Source organism: Montipora foliosa, chromosome 13 (genome assembly GCF_036669935.1).
Source record: "Montipora foliosa isolate CH-2021 chromosome 13, ASM3666993v2, whole genome shotgun sequence".
Lineage (NCBI taxonomy): Eukaryota > Metazoa > Cnidaria > Anthozoa > Scleractinia > Acroporidae > Montipora > Montipora foliosa.
This window is the reverse complement of record NC_090881.1, coordinates 42,507,200-42,531,875: the sequence shown is the minus strand read 5'-3', so window position 1 is coordinate 42,531,875 and position 24,676 is coordinate 42,507,200. Positions and strand designations below refer to the sequence as shown.

Sequence of the window (24,676 nt, the reverse complement as noted above, 5' to 3'; positions counted from 1 at the left end):
GGCCCCTTCCACACATATCCGGATGTTTTTTTTTTTTTTTTTTTAATGGAGACCTTTTCCTCCACTTTCAAACGAGTACGCGTCCACACTTAGCACATTCAAATCGTATTCACCCATTTACACGAAAACGCTAAAAGAATGCGAATACGATAGTTTCCCTTACAAAGAATGCGCAAAGCTAGCAATTTATGAGCCTACACGCAGCAATTCGATGACAATTTTCGTTAAATTGGTGTTGATCGGTGTTCATGTTTAGTGTTATTTCCATCTTCTAAAATGTGGAAAATCAGCGGAAAAATGCAGTAAATCTAAAAAAAAATAATCAGCCATTATAGTCTCAGCTGACATGGAAAGCAACCTCACTATGTTCAATCGCTTGCATAAGGCGGGGGTACACCTGAAAGCCGTTTTCATTTCGCTTAAATCGGTTTAATGAAAATATCTCGTTCGCGTTTCAAGCAATTCAAAAACCCTATGGTTAAAACACAAATGAATGTTTTGTCGTGTTTTGTAATTTTTTGGTGATTTTTCGGTATATATATTATTTCAAACGAGTAGTAAAATTTGGAGAAATAAGAAATAGTTAAGATTTGATGTAGTTTGAAAATTAAAATTTGAAGTTAAAAATTGATATATGGATACCCTAACAATCCCCTACCAACCTGGTGTGCTCTCGTTTTGGGGGAAAGTGTCTGTTAGTGTTCCAAAAATAATTTTCTTTTTTCTATCCCTTCTTTAAACCTCTTAAATTGCCCTTCAAATTCACGTGTATCCCCACCTTAAGGGAGGCGGCATTTAACTACAGGAAGACAATGGTTGCTAAGGAAACAATTAGTAAAGAGGTCTTCAAAAAATATTATGAATTTGAAAAGTGTATCAAAAAAGGGCCTTATGACGTCATATTTTGTTGAGCAGTAATTTTTTTTGAAAATCCTTGCTAAATATTTTGTGTTAGAATGCTTTTAAAATTTGTGAAAAACATATGCCTTTTTTGTTTTGGACACGTGAGTTACCAAATACGGTTGTGAGTCGAACCAGACAAAACAATGTTAAATACAACACACTTGGCTAAAAGAGATAACTGTAGAGTTCAAGGGACTCGGTAAATCCACAGAAACGATTTGGTAGTTAAGAGTCACCCCCCTTAAATACTCAGCTTGAAGATTTAACAACATAAAATAAAACTGCATGCACGCATGCAAGAAGCCCAACAAGTAAAGACACAACTTGTCTAGAATCCTTCATCTTCATTTACGAAGACCGGGGATGACTGGACTCGAGCGATCACATCATCGTATTCGAAAACTCTCGTTTTCGTCCGTCTTTACGGAAAGTCTGCGTTTTAAAAAGCGTCAACTCCGGAGACCGTTTTCAAAAACCTCCGTTTTCAGTGACCGAATACGCCGTTTTAGTGTGGACGGAAGGCAACAACGGCGGAAAAAGTATCTGGATACGTGTGGACGGGACCTTAAAATATTGCCACCCAACCAAAAAGCCACAGTCAACTTTAAGATGTACGACGGTGGGGTCGACGAAACTGTCACCTCAAAATATAACTTTGCATTATTATACGTTTTTCGAGATTGGTCCATCTCATTCGGGTCGAACAAAGTTGGCGAAGTATCCTAAAAGTAAATTGTGTATGAAGTGTTTAAGCGTACAAATAGGAAATGAAAAATTCACGTTTAATTTGTACGTTCGCGCGTTGTCGTCGAAACCTCAAGTGTGGTAACTTCGCGTCGCTGTTTTCCAGAGTACCACAAAAATATGTAATCATTAATTATAAATTGCGTGCCGCACGTGTAACACGACTATTCTTCTTTCTCCCTCAACCAATATTATTGGTCGTTTTTATAATAGAGACGCATAACCCGTCCAGACGAATTATGATGGCTCTTGTTATTCGTCTAGTGTAAAGAGGGGACGAACGTAACACACATAATCTTGGGAAACGTTTTTTTCTGCGTCTGTTAAGTTCGTCTAGTGTAAAGACGGGAACAAGAGACATTATATGTCTGGACTAACTATCTAGTTTATTGCCTCTTCGAAACTACCCACTTTAGTATGTCTTCGAAGACGCACTAAACTGGATGATAGTTCATCCAGACGCATTATGCGTCTTGTGCACGTCTTTACACTGAACGAATGTAACAGAAACAGAAAAAACTGTTTGCCCAATTTCTTCTTAGATGAATTATTAGTCTCTAGTGTAAAAAAGGGCAATTAACAAATCAAAAGTGGTTCAGCGGTGTCCGTACTTTCCGCAAGTGAGGACGTTTTGAAACTTTTAAGAAACGGGAAAAGTCCTGATTAAATTAAATCTGTGCTTGAAAAGGCAGAAAATTCAGATGTGGAGGAAAAATCATTCCCCAAAATTACACGCGCCTCTTTAAATAAATCATAATAAAAAAAAGGCTTTGTCTCGACTTACGTCTCTTTCGCCTTCTAATTATAATAAGGCTAGCGACAACTGAAACCAGTACCAATACGGATACTCCAATGACTACCGCATATATAAATTCGTTTTTGTCAGGTTCTGAAGGAGGTTCTGTTGAAGAAAAAAACATTATTTTATTGTTGTCTATTGCACTTATAAGACATTGGAAATCTTTCTCTTAGGGAGGGGTGGGTGCATGCCAGTTGTAACCAGAAACATTTATATTCGGAAAATTGATTTCCCAGGTACACATTTTCCTTTGAAGGTGTCAATGTTTCTGTAGACTATTTCTTTGAAATTTCTATCCTTTTTAAATACTATCTTTATGACCATTTAGTTTCACTCTAGTGTCAAATGCTCTTGCAATGGATGGTTTTGAAGGTTAATAAACAAAAATGGTTGAATCAAGATGGCGGCTGCCAGGCACTTGCTTCGTGTACTCCCGTAATTTCTCATGATCCAAAATATCTAATTCGTCCGTAAAAGGTTGAGATGGTAATGTTATGCCCCTCCGGCCTTTCTTCGCCCTTAATTGTACAATGAAGAAAATCATAACTCACCTGGGATAACTGTCCCAACAACTACTTTGGAAACTTCAAATTCACCAAGCTTTCCATCTTCGGTAACTTCTCTCAGCAAAGCGTCTACTTCACTCTCACCCACTTCAACATCGAAATTGAGCTCCACATCGGCAATCACACTCCCTTTTCTACAATAATTAATCATAGTTATTCTAGAGAAAGAACAATGGAGAAAGATTCGAGGCTTTTTCATTGAGCCACACAGCAATCTGCAAATTCGTTTCCTCGAGAGATACCAACCGAATTCAAATTGAAAAGTTGCCAGCTGAGAATGCTTGAATCCTCTCGATTCTCTCTGACATCGTATTGGTGCAAACATGTATCACATGTCGATATCAAGACGCAATAAATCCATTGAGTGGAGTCGATGGTTTTACTTAATGTTTCGTTGCGTCATTCCCTTTATGATCATAGTTTCACTGACCAATGTTTTACTCACCATTCATGTTTTGGAAAGGATAACGCTATACACAAAGCGTAAATGCAATCTCATTTCATGGGCACCCAGCGAGCAAATTAAGCCAAAAGCCTTTGCAAAACATTCCTAGGCTCCTTGTAATGTATAAAGACTGTCTAAAGAGCTGTTTTTATCACCAAGAAGAATTTGGTCTGTTTAGAAATCTTAGCTGAGAATTGAAGCGTCCGAAAATCTTAGAGAATGATATACTGTTGATATCTTTACTTCAGAAATTGCTAGCTGAACGTGGCCTTCCCAGCGAACCATTTGTTCAACCGAAACTGTAAGGTCACCTTTTCGCCAACTGAAATATCCCTTCCGAAAACGTAAGAGACTACGTTTCCCCGGTTGCGATTCTTTCAGGTGTTATGGCTATTATGGCTGTTGAACAATGTAGAACCGAAATTCTTAGAACAGTTTGACTCTCCCGAACACTTATTTCATCGAAGATTATCGTTGGGTGCCCTTGCAATTTGAGGATTTCTCTTAGCTAGTATATCAGCGAAGAAGCATAGAAGCATTTATGCACACTAGTCTTCAAGTTTTCAGTAACATCCGCGACAACTCACCTTAGTGTGCTTACAATTACGTGGGTCAATCCAGACCCATTCAACTCTTCAGCGATCTGTAAATGTAAGGATAATTGTTAACCCAAATATTCTGACCCGTTAAGCAGTATGCTGTCACCACATTTGAACAATTATCCTTAAGACCAAACTCAATTATATCCTGCCCGCTAAAATTGCGTTCATAACTGCGAGGATCATAACTTTAATAACTTCGTATCCGCAGTTTAATATATGATTCATTTTATATATCATTACATAGTTGAAACATTCATCATGGGAACATTGGAACCCACAAAATGCCCAGCTCCCAACGTCGGTGGCTTCATAGCTTAGCTGGTTAGAGCGTCGCACCGGTATCGCGAGGTCGCGGTGTTCAAACCCCATTAAAGTCCTAAATTTTTTAGGCATCTCTACGCAATTGCTAGAATTGCATAACTGCGAGGAGCATAACTTCACTTGATTGGACTGTTTACTTTTACAAGAAGAAATCTTCGATTAACATTTTTTTTTTTTTTTGCGGACGCTCCTCTGACTTCCTTTCTCTTTGTTTTTAGTAATGTCAATAAGTTTTGGCTTTGAAAAAAATGAGTCATGTTTTATAGAGAAGGTATGGAATTCGTAAAGAAAAGCAAGTTAATTAGTCGTCGAAGAGATCCAAAACAAAAATAAATAAAGAAAACTTACAGCCCCTTCAATTTTATCGACGAACGTTTCTGTCATCTGATTCTCAAGATCCTCGTATTCAAGTTTAAATATTTCATTCCTGAACTCAAATCCAGCCTTGATGCTCAACGCTAGATTTTCTGTTTTAAAGGAAGAAAAATGGAAAGATTTAAACAAAGATAATTCGTTCATTCAAAGTTGCAAACAGCCCAGGGAGAAAATTGGAGTATCTGAAGACAATCTTTCATGATCAGTAGATCAGAGTAGAATGACAAACAACAACATTATAACGACAGACATTTATACGTCCAGCATTGAAATCGAATTCAGGAAACATTGGTGAGAGATATGTGTTCTCAGTGTGCAATTCCAGTAAAGTAAAACCTGAAACGATGGTACACAATTTAAAGGTCCATAAGAACTGTCTTTGTCGTGGTTACGCAACGCTCTTCACTTCGCCTTGTGTTTCTTCGCTGGAGGCATTTTCGAACAAACGTAATTAGAGTCGGTCGCATGCGCCCCGTTTACTTCAGTTTAACCACCATACAATTTTTTTATTTAACTAAAACTTGTGTGGCAAATGGTATCAACAATTTACGTACCATTGTCTTTGCACATAGCTCCTTTTCTGCCTCTTTCACAGAGACATAGGTATTCTCCAAAGTAACGGCATTTCTTTTCATCGTTACATTTTTCCTTGCAATTTCCTCCTGTTGGATGTAATATCTGCATCTTAAAATGTTGACAAAGATGTGCTAATGTCGCAACGTAAGTTAAAAGTATAGCAGAGCAGAAGATGAGATGACTGTATTGGTATAAGGCAAGATGACTGAAGCACACAGGGGACAGGGACGCTTTCGTGCAAAGAAACGTTAACTGCCAGAAAGAAACCAGATGAACTCTACGTTGTTAAGACTCTTCATTGAACCAAAAGTGACCGGAAGGATAGCCTCCATCCTTAAAGTACTACTATGACCAAAAAGTGCATTCGTTTTTTTCTAAATGCAAACTTAACACTAGTATTGGCCCGTATTTAACCTGATCTACAAATGTTCAAATATACGCCGGATGAAAAGTGAGATCAATAACAGTCATGAGGAATGAGAGCTTTCGACCGTCGTTTGGGCGTAATCGCACTAAACTGCTTGCAAGTTAATTTTCTCTCACCACCTTTGTCCAAAACTGCTGCTGGTTACATCAAGAAACGTTACAACGCAAGCAGTTGTTCTTCCCCTTTTATTGCTCTGTTTCAAGGATTTACACCATTTTTGATAACAGCAATACAGTAATGTTCCATCATTTACAAGTTAGCTGAGACAAATGGATTCAGAGGATTTCTTTCGAGGCCATTTTATAACATTGTTACAGAGAAACGGGACAACAACACTGACAGAATTTCCTTACTAGCACTTTTTCAGTTTAAATTATGAATCCTTTCTTTGACCTATAAATGGGCTCAAAAAATCTGCATATTTTTCTTAAGCGTTAACAATGGACAGAAAATCTAAAGGCTTTTCAAGGATGATAAAGGGTCAGAAATTCTGAAAGCTTTTATTCAACATTAAAAGGGGACACAGATGCTGAATCCTTTCCTTGATTGACAAATGGGATCAAAAATTGTCTACCCTTTTCTCCAACGTTACAAGTGGACAGAAATTTTGAAAGCTTTCTTTGATGTTGCAGGTTTTTTTCTTCGAATCAAGTATTCAGAAATGTTTATACAGTTGACATAAAAACATATATTCTGCAGTTAACGAATTGAATTTTGTAGCCCAGAGTAGAGTGTAGAATCCCACCATCAATCTTTAGTATGACTCTTCCACTGAGAGCAAACTTTGCTTGAACATAGTAATATTTAAATTCCGTGAAGTTTTAAATTATTGTACCTACTGACAATTTGGCATGGTGGTCCTATCACGATCGAATTGCCATCTAATTGCCATCTAATTGCTGGTCACCATCTAATTGCCACTTTTTGAAAACGACTGCTAGTTAACTCATGAAAAACGTGTGATTTTCGGAATCATCCTCGTAGTAAACTTCAAAATTAGATGAATTGAAGTGCCTCAATTTAGTTTGGAACGCTTTGAAAGCCAACTGCAAGTATTCAATTTGCATTTGAAACGACTTGTAAAACCCTTCCACATTTTGAGTCTAATACACGCGAACTTCCCAAGCCAAACGCTGACTCGCTATTGCGTAGGACTATACAGTAATAATAACGAACTTCAACTGTATTTAGCGCTGGTTTGGGACCCTGTGAGGAGAGAGAAAAACCGGAGAAACCGGAGAAGAACCTTGAAGCAGAGTAGAGAACCGCCAAACGCAACCTACCTGTGATACCATGTCTGGGATTTGAACCCAGGTCACATTTTTGAGTGCAAGTGCTCTCACTGCCGCACCACCTCAGCTTTTAATCATAAGTTTGTCGGTTAAAAATTAAGGAAAACAATATTGTCTTTTTTTCGAAGAGAGATTTTCACACGACCAATATGAAGTAAGAACCTACCTTCGAATTGAATAGTCACAGAGTCGTTGGCTCGTCCATTACTATTGTTTGCATCACAGCGGTATTCCCCAAGATCACTGACTTGAATATCGGTGATCAACCATGTTTCACTGTACCGAGTGCGACCTGTGGACACATGGGTCCACATCACAGATGGTGGTGGCGTTCCAGACGCATTGCAGAACAATGTGACATTACCATCTTTTTGGACAATAATGCTATCCACCAAAGGCACAATTGCAGGAACTACAAAGAAAACTTATATGAAGAGAATGCTGTTTCTGTTAATGACAACCGTTTCTACAGTATTAAAGTCAAATTGTTTGGGAGAACAGAGTAAGTATAGGATTGTCTTAAGGGATTGTCTGCAGACAATTGTTTGATTCTATCGCCATCAATCCCGGGCATAAGTTATACCATCTGCTGCCACGAAGAAAACAATCCAGCTATAATTTAAGGTGTCAAAAGACATATAATTTGCCACGTTCCCATAGGGAACGTTTCAGATGCTCTTTCGTTTATGCCATGTCCCAGGGTTGCGCAAAAATGGTTTTGAAGTTTTAAAATAGTCGACTTTATTGTAAGATATTGTATACATTTTAGCATTATATGCATATATTGTAATTAGCTTTATATTTTAAACTATGTTATTTGTAAAATACACAATTCAGTTTTACGACTGCAAAGTGTTTACACAATAAACGATTTTTCTATCTATCTATCTGTCTGTCTGTCTATCTGTCTATCTATCTGTCTATCTATCTATCTTTCTATCTATCTATCTACCTATCTATCTATCTGTCTGTCTGTCTGTCTGTCTATCTGTCTATCTGTCTATCTGTCTATCTGTCTATCTTAAAACGCCAGTATGACCTTCCCATCTGTTTGCCGAAGTCCTGTTAAGGTAGGGAGGGGCTGAAATAGGTGGTTAAAACAGGTATGGACTGCCATCAACGAACTGAGAATACCCTCTACTGTTATGCTTTAAGGAGTTCGACTGGCTGTAAGGACCTTGTGGGTTCTGGCTATGGCAGTTTTCTGCAGGTGCTCCATATTTTCTACCTCCCCAAAATCGGAATCTAAAGCTTTTGTAATTGCATCAGGGCGGACAGTCAACTGGAGCCTTGCTCTGCTGTGCTGTCCCTTGCTTAGATTCATCTCAAAAGGGCAAACGTTACTTCATTTGAATTTAAATTTCACGGGATTGCATCAACGTCAGTATTCGCAAACAGGATGTGATTTATAATATCAAGAATCTTTGAATAATTACATGCATCTTTAAGCTTCCCTTGGGATCAAGATTTTAAAATGATTCCAGGTATTCCAATGACAAACACTGTACTTTGCAATACTTACAGTTTACAACAATTGATGTTTCTCTGGTGACTGATCCAATGCTGTTTGAGGCAGTACACCTATAGTTTCCTTCATCGTCTTTGCGTGAGATGGTCAAAGGCATGTTGACATCACTGTTATCAGAAAGTCTGGTCCATCGAACAGTTGCTGCTGGGTTACCATCAGCTGTACAATTGAGGGTCACTACATTGCCTCTATTCACAGTTTGAGGTGCAGAAATATGTGTAATTTCCGGCTGATCTAAATAATGAAAAACACATTGCAAGCAGTCAATACAAACAAAAGGCAACCGTTAGCCTACTTTTGTCTTTCAATATAGGCAATTTTAGGCCTAAAGTTCACAAAACTGATTGTGTCTCGGGTTTTATAATTAGTTGAAAAGGTATTAGAGGAATTGCAGTAGTGTTAAATGATGTGATAACGTTTGTTGAATGATTTTCTTTGAATGAGAAAATATTAAATTGACAGGTGAATAATTAGGCTAATTTTGTTGACTGGTTGGTTTGCAACTGCATGTGAGCCAGTCAAAAAAAAATCCAATGGATACTTCATGTAAGGTAATCAAGAAAAATCTGGTGGGTACAACCTAAATAAACAAGAGGCTACGGGTAGCCTACACTTTCAACGAAGGTTTTTTAGCCGATTTCCTTCAAAGTTCACAGTATTTCAGTGTTCTTTTTTTATGTTACAGAATCTTGGGGCAATATCCACTTCAATGCCGTAGTCCTGAGGCCACATTCCATTCCATCCACATCCAACCATATGGTTAAGTGCGATCGTAGAATAGTTGTTTATATTTTATGTTAACGGCAGTAAACAGATACTTTACAAGTTGTGTTACTAAGTCATTCGAGGACCGGACATGGCAACGAAAACACAGAAAACTTGTTTTCGGTCATGCACACAATTCTTTAATAAACAGTTCCCGATCTCCCGCTATTTGTCCTGTAGTTTTCCGTGGTCTAGTTGTCGCCGCGATTGCCTTTGAATGAAGACATTCCAAGTTTGAATCCTACTCAGAGTGTCTGCTCTGCGAAGTCTCTACACTAGCCATAGAAATCTTACACGTGCGCCTGAAAATCGCGAATCCCTCCTCCTTTCTAAAAATAATAATAATAATAATAGTAATAATAATAATAACAATAAGAAAGAGAAGAAGAGCCAGAGCCTGATCCTATACTTTGTTCAAGAACAACGTAATTCATCTAAGGAAGAGATCAAGTACGAGGAAATGCCAGATGAAAAACACAAAGCAAAAGAAAGCAGGTTTTCAAATATAAGTGATTCTGAGGATGAACTATACTTTGATGGTACGAAGAGATGATGAATGATTTGATCAGTTTGGTCTTGAAAACAAGGAAATCGAGGAGAGGGAACGAGAGCTGGAAAATAGGCTTTCTAAAGTGGTAGAAATGTTTTAAAAAGATGAGTGTCAGTGAGTTGTATCTCTTTTTATTTGTTTGGCCACTTTATGCCGATTCTCAAACATGTAAGCCCACGTGAAATTGTGGATTCCGATAACTGACCTTCCTTCACATACTGATAACTACACCTCAAACCAAAAGTCCATTCGTCTGTATTATATTGCAGGTGCAAGTATGGATCTTTTACAAAATCCTATGGAAACTGAGTGTTGCGATGAGATACATTGTAGAAAACTGCTTGAAAGCAATGAAGTGCAATTTGGTGTTAAATGAGGTCCAATCTTCGCTGACTTGTATCACCGATTTTTTTTTTTTTTTTTTTTTGCATCTGCGGCTGCCAAAGTCATGGAAACGAATAAACTGTGAAATTGCTTCGCCTTTAATTTGAACGAGTGCAAGCACCATGACGATTGTTGACAAATCTGGCGACAGCTTCATTTTGATTGTTCTTCTTCATTCCACAAACTCTAAAAGCAACAAATCAAATCTCGTCCTTCATAAGAGTGCACAGTTTGTTGGCAACTCCAAACACGAATTTCTCTAAATCTTCTGCAGCAAAATGGCATGAACAAACATATGAAGAAACACTAATTGGCTGCCACTTTGCACGCTTCCTAAATTAATCTTTTATGTTTTTTTTTCCTTCTGGACTTCGCTAAACTAGATTCATCATCGTTAGAGAGATTTTGGCAGGGAAATTCCATTCTTCATGTCACTAGTGCTTGGACAAGCGAGGACAATGCATCGACCAGGTATAACCACTACTCGAGTGTGTGCGTCCTTGGAAAACCCTTCGTTTTTAAAGTGACGTCATAACTAGGCTAGGACTGATAACCCCTGTGAGGCCTAAACACTCGGTCAGCTTTGGAAGGGCGTGACTCAAGCAAGAACTTTAAACTACGATTTGCAGGCAATAATGCTGCGAGAAGCCAGAAAAATATTTGAATGTTTATCTTCTACTTTCTATATAGAAACCAAAGCCACAAAAACCCTAGGCCTGCAAGCTGCATAGGCGCTTTAAGATCTTACACCAAAGCATTTATGAATGTCACTGAAGCAGTAACAAAAGAAAAGCTGAAGAATTTGGGATTAAGAGAGAATTGAACCCACGATCGCTGCATTGTATGTTGCAGTGATTTGCCAACTGATTTAGCTATCAAGAAGCCATTGATTAAAGAATGCATGGCCACATGATTGTTAGCGACTGAAACAAGCCCTAGCTAGACAAGACACAATGTTATACCTACACTGCACATCAACTGTTGCCATGTTTGTGTCAACATTGCATGGGTTACTAGCCTCACATCTGTATTCTCCATATTGATTTCTTTGGATATTTGTTAATTCCAAATTACTTGAATTGGTGCGTTGTCCACTGCCAACTTTGATCCATGAAACGAATGGTAGGGGATGGCCAGATGCTTGACAAGATAGATTCAAGTTCTCTCCTTCAGTCAACGTCCTGTTCCCTTTAATCGCCTCGATCGATGAAAACACTATCCAAATAGACAGCAAATCACTTCATTCTAACATGTGTTTCCAGGTAGATTCATGGATACATTTTTGTACTGGTTAATTAATGAAGTTCCAAATTTTATCAAAAGTATTATCATCCAGGACATAGTTACAGTCAAAACATACTGGTCAACCAACCATTGTTAACTCTACCTTTCAAAATTAACAATATACATGAAATTTCGTTTTCATTCTGATTGGCTAACACAATGCACAAAACAGGAACAGTAATTTGGTGCCAAGAGAGGTAACAAAGCAAACATTGTGATTTGTCAATGGCCACTCATGTCCGAGCCCTGGATAGCGAAAGTTTTGCGCCATTCCTGATACGCGTGACTTTCTTCTCGTAATTACAATTATCTCACCTCGAAATTGCTTTTATGCATATTACTAATGAGTGAAAGCATTTCTTTTCTTGTGCAATTTGGGAAAAAATTACACATAACCTCTATTATTTTTTTTCCAAAGACTACAAATTGCAGAAGCCCGTACGTTTTGGTTCGTTTTTGAAACAAAAATAACCATGCGTGTTAATTTCAAATTGCACTCGAAATCACATGATTAGATTGTGCATTTACCACTGACAGTCACAGAGACATTTGGGCTCATTGCTGTTCCAACAGTGTTATTAACCATGCATTTGAAGACAAACTCTCCTCCAGTGGGCATTGTCCTGGTCCAAACTCCCGTACTGCTGATTTCCTCAACCATGTTTTCATTTTCATACAAGTAATACGTATGGACCACGGGGTTACTATAAGCTGAACAGTTGAAGGTGATGGACGAACCGTTGCAGACTGTTGCTTCGCTGGCAAATAACTGGAGCATCTCCGGTTTAACTAAAATGAAGGAAAACAATCACTTAGCATCTCAACGAAACGAAAAAAAGGAAATGACGTCAACTGAATACTTTCAAAACTTAAAAAACTGCCAAGTTACTCTGCCCTTATGATAGTTCTAAATGTTTTAAAGACAACTTACACAACACATCAAGTTCTACAGAACCGGAAGCATCGCCACATAAATTACGTGCTTCACATCTGTATTCTCCCGCCTCAGTCCTATTGATATATGTAAAAACCAACTTTTTTCCATTGGTACGCACTCCATCACTAGTCTTGACCCAAGATATAGTCAGTGGTGAGGTACCTGTTGCTTCACATATTATGGTCAAGTTTTCCCCTTCAATTATCGCTTTCTTTGTAAATGGACGGATGGATGAAGGCTCTAAAAAAATTGCACGAAAGTGAGTAACATAACATGAGCTACAACTCGACATGTAACTTACTGTAAAAAACACTGAGTGCAACTACACGGAAGTTTTAATAAAATCTAAAGTTGGTGGATAGTTTGAGTAGAGTAACTCAATGGTGGCATTGTCAAAATGAATTGTAAACTTTTTTGGAAATCGGTCTTTAATTACTTAAATTTGGGAGAAAAGGTCGCCAGCTTCTCCAAGTGAATAGGCTGACGCGCTTTGCGGGCTATCGGTGCTTATTCAAACCACTGAGTATAGGTCCCTTGTTAGTTGCATATGAGTAATTTAAATAAAAACAAAATTCCGTTTTAATTAAAATCAGACTTATCTTCTAAAAAATAAAACGTAAGTTCTAAAAATAAGACAACGTATAAAATAAGACGTAACTTTACTTTGAAAGCAAAAGGACATTTTTACCATTTACGGTAACAAACAATTCCATGTTCATTGCTGTTCCGATAGTGTTGTTAACCCTGCATTTGTAGACAAATACTCCTCCAGTTGCCATGCTTATGTTCCATATTCCCATTCCGCTAATTCCATTGGACATACTTCCATTTACAAACAACTCATAGGTATGTGCTTCAGGGTTGCTGAAAGCTGAACAGTTGAACACTATAAAATCCCCACGGCAGACTGTTGTTGCGCTTGGATCTAATACAACCATCTCTGGTTTGACTAAAAGTTTTGAAAGGCAAATTAACAGGATGTTGTGTTTTTGTTAAAAAATAACTATCATAAAAAAGTCATGACAACTAAAGGTTTTCACCGCTTCATAACCATAAAAGAGCAATAGGGCACAACCAGCTGCAATAGCAAAGCTGTCAACTCTCCAATCTCACGATTACGCTCTGAAATCTCCCGATCAATCGCCGCATTTTGCCATTTCTAGTGAGAATCGACTTTCAGAACAATAAAATTTCAAATAGGTATTTGAGATATTTTAACATCGATAATAACAAAATTCGAACGTTTCATAAACTCCAGTAAACCGTTCCTTGCTATTTACGTATTGTAATTTAAGCAATCATGTGATTGCTCCAAAATAAACCAATCAAATTAAATGTTGCAATGCCAATGTCATCTATTTCGCGCGTTTTTTGACTTTTTGCCTAGCTTGCGTGAGGTCTTGTGCATTTGTGTCAAATCGCGGAGATTAAAGATGTTGATTGATTTTACTTCGCTTCTGAAGGAGTTTTAGGACTTGAAAAGACAAATGTAGCTGAAAAAATGTAAAGATTTCCGGTTTAAATGTCATACGTCGAATGGAGTCAATGAGTATTTTTTTGAGTAAAAGACGTTATGTGACGTCACTAAAAATGGCCTCACAAGCGTTATGACGTCATCTATCATGCCATCCCTATATATTCTCAATATTTGAAGACTTCAAGGGTTAACAGCCCTGCAATAGTGTTGTATTTTCGACTGACTTTTGCTCCAAAATGCATCATTTCCTACAATGGCCTTTCAAAAAATGTAATCAGGAATTTCCACTGATCTTGGCTTTTCCACATATGCAGACTGCTGATTTCCAAAGAAAAATGTGGTCAAGATGTCGACATGATTTTAGTTTGTTTTGTCTTCAACACATTGCCCAACCCTACTTCACACGATAATCATCATTTGTCCCCTCTGAAAGCCGCTTTTTTTGCTTGTCACTTAACTGCAAACCAAATTCACTATATTCTGCAGTCTGACTATCAGCTTGTTTGTTAATTATAATTTGCAAATTCTAAGTTCTTTGTTTTATTTTAGTGATAGTTATCCAATAAATATAGAAAATAACATGAACAGATTAGAACCGAGTACAGTCACTTTGTCATTTATGGGCGTAATTTATGTTTTGTTATGGGCGCAACTTATGTTTTGAAGACCTGAGCAAGATCGTATGATTTTTTTTAGTATATACTCGACAAAATTACTCCATCTCTTCTTCCGTATTGCACTCTATAAACTGTCAGTTTTCAAAGGCTTCTTTTGTACATTGCTATTGATGATTTCACCCGGTATATTTCAAAGCGTTCTTGATTAGTTGTTAATTTTTCATTTAAGTAGCATATTATTCTTAGTCCCGTTTCGTTTTCTATTGCCTTTTAGTTCGAACCACAATCCTACACAGTCCAACACAATTCTACCCAATCGAACGTAACCCTGCTATCATTGGTGATCGTAACAGTACTTAGGCCTCTGGATTAAATTAAGACCTTTGAAACTTTGACCTCTGCTCTTGCAATTGTGTTAGTTCTAGCTATGATAATTCCAAGCAGTGACCCTTGTAAGGTCATAAAAACTATTTACGCATTTGTCATTGACCAGTCAGAAACCGTGATATTCTGTTCTATATACTCAATATCACAAAATTTCACGAGCCATAGGCAAGTGCATTTTGAGAACTTTCAACTTTTTTTAGTGCAAGCTTTTCAAAGTAGTAATGCCTTTTTTCGTAGAACTGACACCTGACACATAATTCATTCTCGTCACCAGAGCCTCGGGTCGGCCCAAGGCTCTGGGAAACTCTATTTAGGAGAGTATGCGGCGTAGGGATCTTAAGGTCAAAAATTGGCTATTTGAACCTTACTGCGCCAGCTTACTCCTCGTGCTATCATGAATGCACCAATTAGAGACGCTTTTGATTGTTCTTTACGAAAACCTATGAGAAGACACTTTATTTCAGGGTTCCACAGAGCTCTTCTCTCCCTCAGTCAAGAGAAGAGCTCTGGGGTCGAGATTGACACGTAATTGTATTTGAGAAACTCACACTGCACATCAACTGTTGCCATCTCTGTGTCCGTGTTACATAGATTAATAGCTTCACATCTGTATTCTCCAGCTTGATCTCTAGTAATATTTGTGAACACTAACTCCGTTCCATTAGTGCGTTGCCCATTGCTGGTCTTGACCCAAAGAATAGTAGGTGTAGGAAACCCAGATGCATTGCAAGTCAAGGTCACATTTCCACCTTCAATTATCATCTCATTGTGTATCGGCTGGATGAATGGGGGAACTGTAAGAATAACAGCATGAGAGGTTGGTATTAGACCTTGACCATAGTGAAGTACATGAGGTATATAAAGCAACTGTTCAAGTAAAAAGGTGCCGCTGTAGCAGTAGGAAGTCAACTGAGAGAAGGCAATCAGTTAGACACATTTATTTTAAGTTTGGTGAATTTTAATTTGTCACCAGAACTACTGAGCCATCGCAATTCTGAGACTGAAGTCATAGATACAAGGAAAGGTTACGTTTATAGAAACCTTGGCCGTGTAGCACATATTTTAAACAGAGTTAACTGAATAGAGTGTAAGGTGAAGTGCTAGATTTATATTTCATATGAACCATGTGAGCGTTAGCCCTACTGATGGAAATGGGCCCACACAAGGACAGAGAAAAACTCTGTCCAGGGTGGGAATAGAATACTTCGTCTTGGTCTTGCCTCAAGACGAGATTCATGTCATGCCAAAGATGTTGCTGGTCTGTGCTTTATTTTCAAAACGTAATCCAGAAAGTGAGCAAACTGAAAATGTAAGCTCATTACCATTGACAGTGATGCTGACATTTGTGCTCATTGCTGTTCCAACAGTGTTATTAACCATGCATTTGTAGACAAACTCTCCTCTAGTTGTCATTGTTCTGTTCCAGACTCCTGTTGTGTTGTTTTCATTCGCAGTCATACCATTTACATACAACTGATATGTATGCACAGCAGGGTTACTGTTAGCAGAGCAATTGAACGTGATGGAATCTCCAAGGCACACCGTTGTTTCACTGGGTACCAGCTGAGCCATCTCTGGTTCAACTACGACGAAGAGCAAAGTTAATTTGCTGAAATTGTACTTGTTAACATCACAGCTAATGCAAACTAGAGACTGAACGGACAAAATAGGGAATACAGTGTATGCCACCAAATTCCCTGAAATAACGAACCCCTTAACTGATACAAAAAACAGCTAAGGTGGCAAATTAAAAAGACTGAATAATACCGTTCATTTTGTCTTTTTTGGCACTCCTCAGTTACTGACATGTCGCTTCTTTCTGCGTGCATTGATGAATAGTTCCTCCTTCCCCACACTCTTTGTTCCCAATACTTCCTTTTTCCACTGAATTCATTTCAGAACCGCAAAACCTTACAGCCTTTTATGGGGTTAGGGGCTAAAAGAACTCTGCACATAACCTCCATTTAATCTCACAAAGTGGAACCTTAAAACTTGGTTCTTTTCGGGCTAAGTACAGAAACAAACAATATTATTCAAATCTCATCAAGATACCCCAATTTACATTGCATGCGGGAGTCGACTTCGGGAAAACCAAAGACAATTCCAGAGGGTGTTAAGAGCACCAAAGCCACCCAAACCGTTGTCCTCTACCCAGACGCAGTTACATCTTTCTACTTTTTCTTCCTGTAGTCAGGAGGTTTCCTCTTCCAGGGTTGCATGATAACCAGTACCTTGTTCCTTTTTATCATAAAGCCAACTAATTGTCTCAAAATAGCAAAAGAACCCTAGATCATCAAATTGCAATGAGCTGAAAAGATCGAAAATGAAGCAAGCTAAGAAATGGCTTACAATGCACATCAATGGTCGCAGCTTCTTTGGCATTCCCGCATGGATTGGTTGCTTCGCATATGAATTCTCCAGTTTGGTATCTGGTGATATTTTCAAACATCAACTTGTTCCCATCAGTGCGCTGTTCATTGCGGACATTTATCCAAGAAACAGTTGGTTCAGGAATGCCAGATGCATTGCAGAAAAGAGTCATATTGCCGCCCTCTCTTACAACTTTGTTCGGAATAGTTTGGACAGATGAGGACACTGGAAATCAAACATGGAATTTAATGAGTTTTGTGTTGCTATTTTCATCCAAGTACAGCTTCACACACAGTGTTATTCACAAACAATATTGCAAAGTACAGGTTTTACGTCATATGAAAAGTCGAACAACATATTAATTACAATGACACCGAGGGGTAATATCACAATGCATTTGTCTTGAAACTTCACAAAATTTAAACTCCTTAATAACGTTTCCTGTAGTAAGAAATGCATGTCTAAAGTGCAAAGTGTCCTTCAATCACATCTATAAGCTAGAACTCCTACTACGTAAACTATTGTTAGTGATATAATTATGCATATATCGATTAATGTCCAAGTATTTGATCATCTTTTCACTCATTCTAAAGGATCTTTGCTCACCATTGACAGTAACAGACACACTTGTGCTCAGAGCTGTCCCAACACTGTTGTTTACCATGCACTTATAGATGAATACTTCGCCAACTGTCATTCTTTTGTTCCAAACTCCAGTACTGCTAATGCCACCTTTCATAACGTTATTCTCATAAAGCTGATAAGTAAGATCCTTGGGATTCGCAGTTTCAGACGAGCAATGGAAAGAGACGGTTGCTCCATTACAGACTACGTCTTCACTAACATGTAACTGGATTCCCTCTGGTGGGTCTATGATGAAGACCAAAATATGTTTGTGCAGTTTTTTGACCTCATAACTAAAAAATATCATAACTATAAGTGAAGTACGGGTGACAACCTGAGCGAAAGTCATCTTCGGAATCAGTTCGGGAATCAAACTATTCACAACGACTTCAAATAATACCCAAAGTTTTTAAAGTCAACTATTACTTGCAAAGTTCAGAAATTTCTCCAGATTTTTTTCAGTGTTTTGTTTTTTTTTTTTTCTTTTTTTTTTGCTGTTGTTGTATAATGTTTTGGTCATAATATTTTGGTCAGTGTTATCATTTATCAGTTTACTGTATGTTCACCCATTATCATTGCAGTACAATATTTTCAAAAAATAAAGAATAAAAAAAAAGTTTAAGTATTTCTGAAATGAATCTCAGACAAAGTTCCCATCAGATTTAAACTTTTCGTATTTTTATTTCCTCTGTTATGTCTACCACTAGATCTTTCTTAACGTACTAATTACGTTTGAAATGATTACTTATTATTATTTTTTTTTATAGACGAAGATGACTTACACTGTACATCAATTGTTGCAGACTCTGAAGCGTTGCCGTGTCGATTCCTTGCTTCACATACGTATTCTCCAGCTCCACTCCTGGTAATATTGATGAAAACTAACTCAGTTCCATTTGTACGCTGTCCACTACTAGTCTTGACCCAAAACACAGTTGGTGGGGGGATACCAGTTGCTTCACATGACAAAGTCACATTTTTTCCTTCGATGATCATCTCATCGGAAATTGGTACAATGAACGGATTAACTGAAAGAACAACCAAAAAACAGCCATTAAAATCTATTCACATTTCGTTTTTTTTTTTTCGAGATTCTCAGGTCTTTGTGTGAACGATGATAAAACGGATTTATTTGCAATTGGGACTCAAAACGCTTTTACAACAGGAATTTTTGTATAAAGTGCAAAACCGGATATTTATAAGGAATGCCAAAATGCTTGGTCTGACTTAAAAACCACTAATGTGACGACATATGCAAATGTCGTAAATCAAATAATATGGAACAATAAATTCATTATTATCCAAAGGTCATCCGTTTTTATCAATCTTTTCCTCGATTTTGGTATAATTAAAATCGACGACCTAATATCTGAGGGTGGTAGGTTTTTGGAAAATGAGAAGATTGTGCCCTCCTCAATATCTCCAGCTTATTAATTAAATTAATTGGTATCGTCAGCTCTGTTCCTAAAGAATGGAAACTGCTTATCAAACAGAATGAATGGCATATCCATCCCTTTTTAGGCGATAACAGTCAAATTAAGATTTGTTATATCGGAGCGAACTATTTTATTACCTAGAATCATTTTTTTAGAACGGCAGCTGGAAAATATCGAGGAATTGAGGTTAGTTATGAAGGTAAGCATTTGCATATGAGCCTTTATTTTAAGCACATGTTTTTTAAATGCCACGAACTACTTCGTAGCCGTCTTTTTAACGTTAAAAATCTCGTTAGATCATCAAATTAACCTCTCGTGAATGAAAACTTTAAAATCGGAAAGTTTGGTTAAAAGAAGGTTTTGAACGATCTATGTATATTTTTTGCCCATCGAACTCGGAGGCGTAATTAATTATGCAAAACACAATCATTGACGATGGCCTCACATGAGTTCTTTCCATACACAAAATCACCTTTGTTTATCGTCATGGAGAAATGACAGGTGTTGACACATATAATAAAAAAATTCCAAAAAAATCACGGATTTTTCTTTTTCAACCGAATTTCGTGGAAATATTTGTTAAGGTGGCTCAAACCAGTTTGAACACTTGAAAGAACGTTTTTATTAGAAGGATCGACACTACAACACCTTATCACTTAACAGAAATGTTTTGGTACCATGTCAAACACCAATCATTGCTGAAAAAGATTCGGTCACGTTTGTGACAACAGGAAAACCCTTCAAAAACGCCCCATGTTTTGGCTTGAGCTGCTCATATCTCTCGAATTTCATCCTCGCCTGCTGATCATTTTTGTGCAAAGAAAATTTGGGGTCACCAAGTTCGTCTTTCAGATATGATCACGTAAAGCCCAAATATGGGGTGCATTCGCAATTCTTTCCTGTTATCATGGTAACTTTTTGCGTCACAAAAATCACTGTATCTTGTTCAGCAATAATTATTGTTTCACGTGGTATCATAACATTGCTGTCACGTGATAAATTGTTGTAGCGTCAATCCTTTTAAAAACAAGGTCTCTTGAAAGTGTTGAAACTGGTTTGAGCCACCTTAACAAAATTAGAAAACCTTTTTCAACTTTTTGTATCAGAACAAGGCCAGATAAAAGTGCAGGAAAACTACTCCTGGACTTGGAAGTTGAAAATGACTTCACTTGCCTTATTGATAAAGCTACACGCACGGAGCAGAAAGGGTCAATAACAACTTCTACCCTTATTGAAATCCTGTTAATAAACAAGCCTGACCAGTTTAAATGTGGTGGGATCTACCACCTTTCACTTAGTGATCATGCCCTTATTTACGGAATCCTGAAGGGAAAACTTCTACGACAACCTAGTAAATGTATAACCTTTCGAAGTTATAATAACTTTGATTGTAACAAGTTCACGAAGAACCTCGCTGAACCCCCATGGCATGTTGGAGAAATTTTTGATGATCTGCATGACCAGGCCCACTACTGGAATACTCTTTTGGTCAATATCACTGAGGACAATCTTCCCTTAAAGAAATGAGAGTAAGAGCAAAGGATGTGCCATATATTACAACAAGCTGGAAGAATGCCATTAGGGCTAAGAGAAAGGCTCTAGCAAATTATTACAAGGATAAATCAAAATCCAACTGGGATAAGTTACTTAAAGGCCGTAATGAAGCCACGAGACAAAGGCGAATGGCAATCAAGTCGTATTGGAGGGATAAATCTAATCATCTTAAGGAGAAACCAGCAGACTTCTATAGAACTTGTATGCCATTCTTAAGCTCAAAGGCATCTAAAAAAAGCTCTCAATTTAATCTTAAAGTTGGTGAAGAGATTGTCAGGAATCAAGATGAAGTGGCTGAAACCCTGGCTGGCTATTTTGCGACAAATGCAGATGATATTGGTGGGGAGAATCTCGATTCTCTAACCGAGAATGATTTCTCTAACCACCCAAGTGTCTTAAAAATAGCGCAGCATTCTATCCAACATGAAACTACTGCATTTAAACCTATTCGTAAAGCAGAAGTTATGGAGACATTGCAAGTTAGAAGAGCATCTAGTTATGATACTATTCCCCCGTTTGCATTAAGAGTTGGAGCAGCGGAAATCGCTACTTCACTTACCAACCTACTAAACAGAAGTATAAACGAGGGAAAATGGTCTCAGTCATGGAAAAAGGGAGAATGGGTACCTGTCTTCAAGAGTGACGATCCTTTATTAAAGGAGAACTATAGACCTATCACTGTCCTTCCTGTTGTGGATAAGGTTTTCGAGCAGATTGTAGCTAAACTGCTTGTGGGGATGCTTAACCATCATCTGGAACAGAATCTGACAGCCTGTCAAAAAACTCACAGCTGTGATTCAACACTTAATTTGACTGAGCTCTGGAGACAGACGAGGGACAACAAACAGACTGTGGGAATTTTAACCACTGATATGTCAAAGGCCTTTGATTCAATGGATCCAGCCTTATTGCTGAGTAAACTCAGAGCTTATGGTTTCCAAGAAAGCCTAATCAGACTGTTGCGCAGTTAGTTATGCGATAGGTGCAACAGAGTGAAGTTGGCAGCTCAAAAAAGTTCTTGGAGACGAGTTAATCGTGGCTGTCCCCAAGGTTCAGCGTTGGGACCATTATTATGGAACATTTTCCTAAACGATATTTGATCTAGCGTATGAAATTGATCAGAATCTAAGTATGTACGCTGATGACCATCAGCCTTATGAGATCAATGAAAATGTATCCACAGTGAATCATAATCTTGATGTGAATGCCACAAAAGCCTCAATGTGGTATAAATCGAATCCACTTAAGGGGAACCTTTCCAAATATCATACTATGCTAATCACAAATAAACAAGCATGCCATGAGTTTGGTGTAAGGGTTCAAGGAACTGATATTGAATCCCTGAATAGTTAGGTGTGACCATCGATAACAAGGTTAATTTTAGTGAACACATAAATATAACGTGTAACAAAGCGTGTCAGAGGATTGGAGCACTGATGAGACTAAAAAAATTAGTGCCTACGGCTGCAAAACTGCAACTTTTCAAGACTGCAATACTTCCCTATCTTACTTACTGCCACCTTACATGGCATTTCTGCCGAGCAAGTGATAAGAGAAAACTCGAGCGTGTTCAGGAGAGTGGTCTGCGTGCAGTCTTTAGAGATGGTCAATCCACATATGAGAAGCTGCTGAACAAGGCTAAATTAATTACACTGTATAAAAGGAGGCTTCAAGATATGGCATGTTTGATGTACAAAAGTGAAGCATGGCATGTATCCTCAAGGTATTAGAGATCTGTTCTTGATGAACAGCACTCTGGTTACACTTTTAGAGGGGCTGATTTTCATGTGCCCAGATTTCATTCGGTAACATATGGGAAACATTCATTGAGATATATGGGACCAAAATTGTGGAATAGCTTGTCTAGTATTCTCAGAAATCTGCCATCCTTACAATCATTTAAAAGACAGATTCTTCTTGTGAATCTCTCGCTTAAACTACAATCGGACTGTGAGAACTGCGTATTATTTAGAAACTGACACAAACTGACCAAATTGTTTCATCAATTTATTTACGTGCTATATATACGTTAGTTAATTTAAATAATTGTACTTTCTTGTTGTAAATAGTTATATCATTTTTTTATGAATTGCTGTATTTCTTAATTAATTAATTAATTTTGATTTTTACTTATCTAGGTTAGCTCTTGACAGCTGTAAACCTAAGATGATCTTATCCTAGTGTCCCCAATTAGTATAGGGATTCATTTTACCCTCGGCTAAATATTCTTTACTTTGACACTATAATAAAGTCACGATGATGATGATGATGATAGATGTTCACACAAAAAAAAATTTATATTGAATTTAAAAGGAAAAAGGAAACTTTGCCTTCGGCTCAAATGAAAATAAGTCAGAAACATTCTGTCTATAGAGGGCGGAGACATCTACTCTTTAACGTTTAAAGTTTCTCCGGAAACAAGAATTACAGAATGTCAGTACAAATTCCTAAATAATATTTTATTTATTAACGAAAAATTATTTCGTTCCAAACTGTTTGATTGACCACTTTGCGCCTTTTGTAAAACAGAAGTGGAAACACTGGAATATCTATTGCTTGACTGTCAAGTAACGTAATCGCTTTGGGGGTCGTTCTCCTTTTGGCTCAAACAGCAGAAGTTATCCATTTTACCATTAAGTTTAGAAAATGTTCTTTTTGGAATTAACAACATTGCAAAGGATTTTCAAATCATAAATCAAGGTCATATTATTAGTAAAATTATATATCTTATTTTAAGTGCAGATTTGAGCCTCTAATATGTGAATGAATATAGAAATCATATTTTTAAGGAAATCCGTTCTATTGTTGCCTTCTTTGTCTACTGTTCGTGCAATGCATCAGTCAATTCCAGCAGTGCCCATCCCCCCTCACCCCCCGGCTAACCCCCTGGCATTAGCATTTCTTCGTAAATGGGCAAATTCCCCAGGGAGACGCTGGGATTACGGCGGACGTGCCCTCAGCCGTGAGCGATGATAGGCGCCTGTATTCACATGCTACATTTTCTGACAAGAATCATGATATTTTAAACGATGATGCATTGCATTCTAATGATAACAATAATAATAATAATAATAAGAAGAAGAAGAACAAGAAGAAGAACAAGAAGAAGAAATTTATATACAATACTCTAAGGCGCTTTACAAAAACTTCATAAAAAATACTAAATAACAGAAAATAAATTAACAAAATAAAAATTAAGTAAGGTGATTCTGAATAAAAACAGCACGAAAATATATACTATTTGCTAAAATGTTGTTTACTAAAAAGGAATGTTTAAGTCCTTTTTAAAATAGTTTAAGTTTGTCAGGTAAATCATTCCACAGTTTGGCAGAGGAGAAACTAAAAGTCCGCGACACAAATTCTTTCTTTTTAACAGTTGGAATGTTAACATAGTTCTTTCCATCTGATCTGGTTCCTTTATCGGGACGCTTGTGGATCAGTTCTGACAGGTAGGGTGGTGCTATGCCATAAATTCACTCGAAGGTTAACGGTAAGATCTTAAACTCTTTCCTTCTCCTAACTGGTAACCAATGTAGTTTGCGTATGACAGGGGTGATATGGTCATACTTTCGGGTACCTGTAATTAACCTTACTGCAGTCCTCTGGACAGATGTTAAGCTCTTGAGGGTACAAACTGGCAAACCATAAAAAATAGAATTACAATAATCTAGCTTAGCTTGGATGTGATTATTGAGTGTACCATTGTCTTGGCA

At 37.6% G+C, this 24,676-nt stretch overlaps 1 protein-coding gene across 4 annotated transcripts in view; it reads right to left on the bottom strand.

Moving 5' to 3' along the window:
• Positions 1 to 24,676, bottom strand: part of LOC137982331 (fibroblast growth factor receptor 3-like) — a 75,124-nt gene that overhangs the window by 20,370 nt on the left and 30,078 nt on the right. For 3 of the 4 annotated variants that reach the window (XM_068829410.1, XM_068829411.1, XM_068829412.1), the window contains 16 exons: positions 18,756 to 19,001; positions 17,956 to 18,219; positions 17,329 to 17,574; positions 16,302 to 16,562; positions 15,528 to 15,773; positions 13,187 to 13,447; positions 12,493 to 12,738; positions 12,090 to 12,350; positions 11,244 to 11,492; positions 8,573 to 8,812; positions 7,217 to 7,462; positions 5,310 to 5,417; positions 4,729 to 4,847; positions 4,045 to 4,100; positions 2,998 to 3,146; positions 2,432 to 2,548 (listed from right to left, as the gene is read on the bottom strand). In XM_068829410.1, the coding sequence (XP_068685511.1) occupies positions 2,432 to 2,548; positions 2,998 to 3,146; positions 4,045 to 4,100; positions 4,729 to 4,847; positions 5,310 to 5,417; positions 7,217 to 7,462; positions 8,573 to 8,812; positions 11,244 to 11,492; positions 12,090 to 12,350; positions 12,493 to 12,738; positions 13,187 to 13,447; positions 15,528 to 15,773; positions 16,302 to 16,562; positions 17,329 to 17,574; positions 17,956 to 18,219; positions 18,756 to 19,001 (3,315 nt within the window). Of the gene's footprint in view, positions 1 to 2,431; positions 2,549 to 2,997; positions 3,147 to 4,044; positions 4,101 to 4,728; positions 4,848 to 5,309; positions 5,418 to 7,216; positions 7,463 to 8,572; positions 8,813 to 11,243; positions 11,493 to 12,089; positions 12,351 to 12,492; positions 12,739 to 13,186; positions 13,448 to 15,527; positions 15,774 to 16,301; positions 16,563 to 16,746; positions 17,078 to 17,328; positions 17,575 to 17,955; positions 18,220 to 18,755; positions 19,002 to 24,676 lie in introns of those variants that run through there. The other variant, XM_068829413.1, reaches the window with a different exon arrangement.